General features: G+C 37.3%; 1 protein-coding gene across 1 annotated transcript in view; it reads right to left on the reverse strand.

Annotated features, from left to right (window-relative positions):
• Positions 1-619: 619 nt before the first annotated feature.
• LOC105315287 (TNF receptor-associated factor 5-like) overlaps positions 620-2,389 on the reverse strand; it is a gene marked incomplete at its 5' end in the record, with an annotated part of 7,689 nt that continues 5,919 nt past the window's right edge. The window contains 2 exons of the mRNA XM_011409877.1: positions 620-625; positions 678-1,297. Coding sequence (XP_011408179.1) covers positions 620-625; positions 678-1,297 — 626 coding nt within the window. The remainder of the gene's footprint in view (positions 626-677; positions 1,298-2,389) is intronic.

Raw genomic sequence — 2,389 nt, forward strand, 5'->3', positions numbered from 1 at the left:
GATCCAAATATACTTTGCACCCATTCTCCAACAATTTCAAGCGCTGAAGATTGCGAATGCAGTGGGGCTTGATCGAGTACATCATGGCCTAACTTTCGATATGAGTATTCCACATGCTTTCCTAGGCCTGGTAAATAAAGATAATCTTGCCAGAAAATTTTTGGATGGCCAAGTGCACAACTGAGTCCGTCAAACTTTCCTTCATGAAATGCAAGGCCAATTTTTCCAGATTTAAGACAAGCTGCTGACATATGATGACCACCAACTTCAGTATAGAAATGTTGAGCTCTACCATAAATTCTAATTGGTAAAGCAGGAATTGCATCGCAGTTGATGACACCAAGACAAGAAAGCAATCGGGCATTTATTCTTTCCTTTTCCTCGTTTTCTTTTGTCACTTTTTTTTCTATTTTCTCGTTTTTCTCCTTCATTTCTTCTTTTGCTTTCTTGATTTCTTTTGTCGTTTTTTCTTGTATTTTCTCAATTTCTTTCATCATTTTTTTTTTGATTTTTTCATTTTCTTTTTTCATTTCTTCTTTTATTTGTTCATTTTCTTTCTTCAATTGTCCACAAGCTACAGCTAATAGTGTCATGTGTTTAGTATCAGCAGTGTGTTTATCTACATCTTTACGTAATGGCTTATCATTACAACCAGCCCAACTAAACACACAATCTACTCGCTCTAATGGACACTGGGTCAAATGATCAGAAATACTTTCACGCGGTATTTTTTGGGCACAATTGTTGCGGCATGTAGTAGGATACTTTGGGCAGGTGTTTAAATGATCTCCAGTAATAAAGATGTATCTATCTTCTAAAGCACAGTGCTCACACTTGTAAGGTCGTTCATTGCAGTCATCCTTTTCATGAATAACGAGCTTTTGACGCTGATCCTTTGTTTGACACTCGTATCGACATTTGACCTCTTCAAATAGACAATCTCCTTCTCTCTTCCCTTTACTAAGGTGAGTAGATAGATCCCTCAAATTTCCTTTCCATTCACATCCCTTCGGTTTATTAGTACAATAGACTTGTAACGAAAAATTAACAAAATGAAGGCAATCCTTATCTACGGAGTATCGAAACCTCTCCTCCATGCCCTCTTTACACATAGGACAGGATCCATTACTAGCTCTTGCTCTCTCAATACAAGACTTACAGAGAGTTCTACCACAGCAGCTCACCTGATGAGGATCTGTCAATATATGAAGACAAACTGGACACTCAATTTCAATTTGAGCAGGTACTTTGAGTTCTTCAACAAATAAAAGATCCTCTTTCAAGAATCGTGCCATTGCTAAACAAACAAAAGATATCATGTGACAGTTATGATAACAGGAATGTTTTTCTTATAATACCAATTGAAGAAACATAAAGTCTATCAATGTCAGAATCATTGAACAAATCATGACATCAGGATTTGTTCAAAAAATTGTTTAATTCTTTTTTTTCAAACAGTGCATATCTACAAAAATCCAAACTTCATTTCAAAATAACAATTGTGACTTCATTAGGAGAAGTAAGAACAATGCTTATTAATCTTATGGAATTGAGGGAGACCTGTAAACAAATGGATGCTTCATCATATGGTATTCTACGTGATCTATTCTGGCTAATCTCATGTAGTGAGGCTTGCCCTTTGTAGCTGCCCTGAGGTATGCTGTGTTGAACCAATGGCAGACCAAGAGCATCATGTGCCAACTTTTTTCTTGACCGTATTGGTACAGGCTTTGCATCACCAGAATCAAGTAACATAAAAAATTTTGGAGAGCCAAGTGTGCCAATTCTATCAAACTTTCCTTCATGAAATGCAAGTAGCAACATTGCTTCATATGGACGAGTCATTAGAACTGCTGACATATGATGACCACCAACCTCAGTATAGAAATGAACAACATCACCACATCTACTAACTGTGACTGGTAGAATAGGATATGTATCATTATTAATGACACCAAGAAAAGCAAACATTTGGGTGGTCATTTTTTCTTTGTAGTCTTTTGTTTTCTTCATTTCTTCTCTTATTCTCTCATTTTCCCTTTTTATTTGTTCATTTTGTTTTTTTATTTGTTCATTTTCTTTCTTCAATTCTCCACAAGCTACAGCTAATAGTGTCATGTGTTTAGTATCAGCAGTGTGTACATGTACATCTTTACGTAATGGCTTATCATTACAACCAGCCCAACTAAACACACAATCCAGGGGCGTATCTAGGAATTGGGAAAGGGGGGTGCTAAGGGCGCGCGAAGCGCGCCGCGATTTTGGCCACACCCACTTTTACGGCGGTAAAATGGCCTTTTCCTGCATTTTCGTCAATTACGGGTGGGGCCAAGATCATTTCAAGCATACTGCTATGTTACTGGTACTTCTGATTGCTTCTTAAAGCACT

The sequence above is a fragment of the Amphimedon queenslandica genome, unplaced genomic scaffold, assembly GCF_000090795.2.
Source record: "Amphimedon queenslandica unplaced genomic scaffold, v1.1 AMPQUscaffold_11089, whole genome shotgun sequence".
Lineage (NCBI taxonomy): Eukaryota > Metazoa > Porifera > Demospongiae > Haplosclerida > Niphatidae > Amphimedon > Amphimedon queenslandica.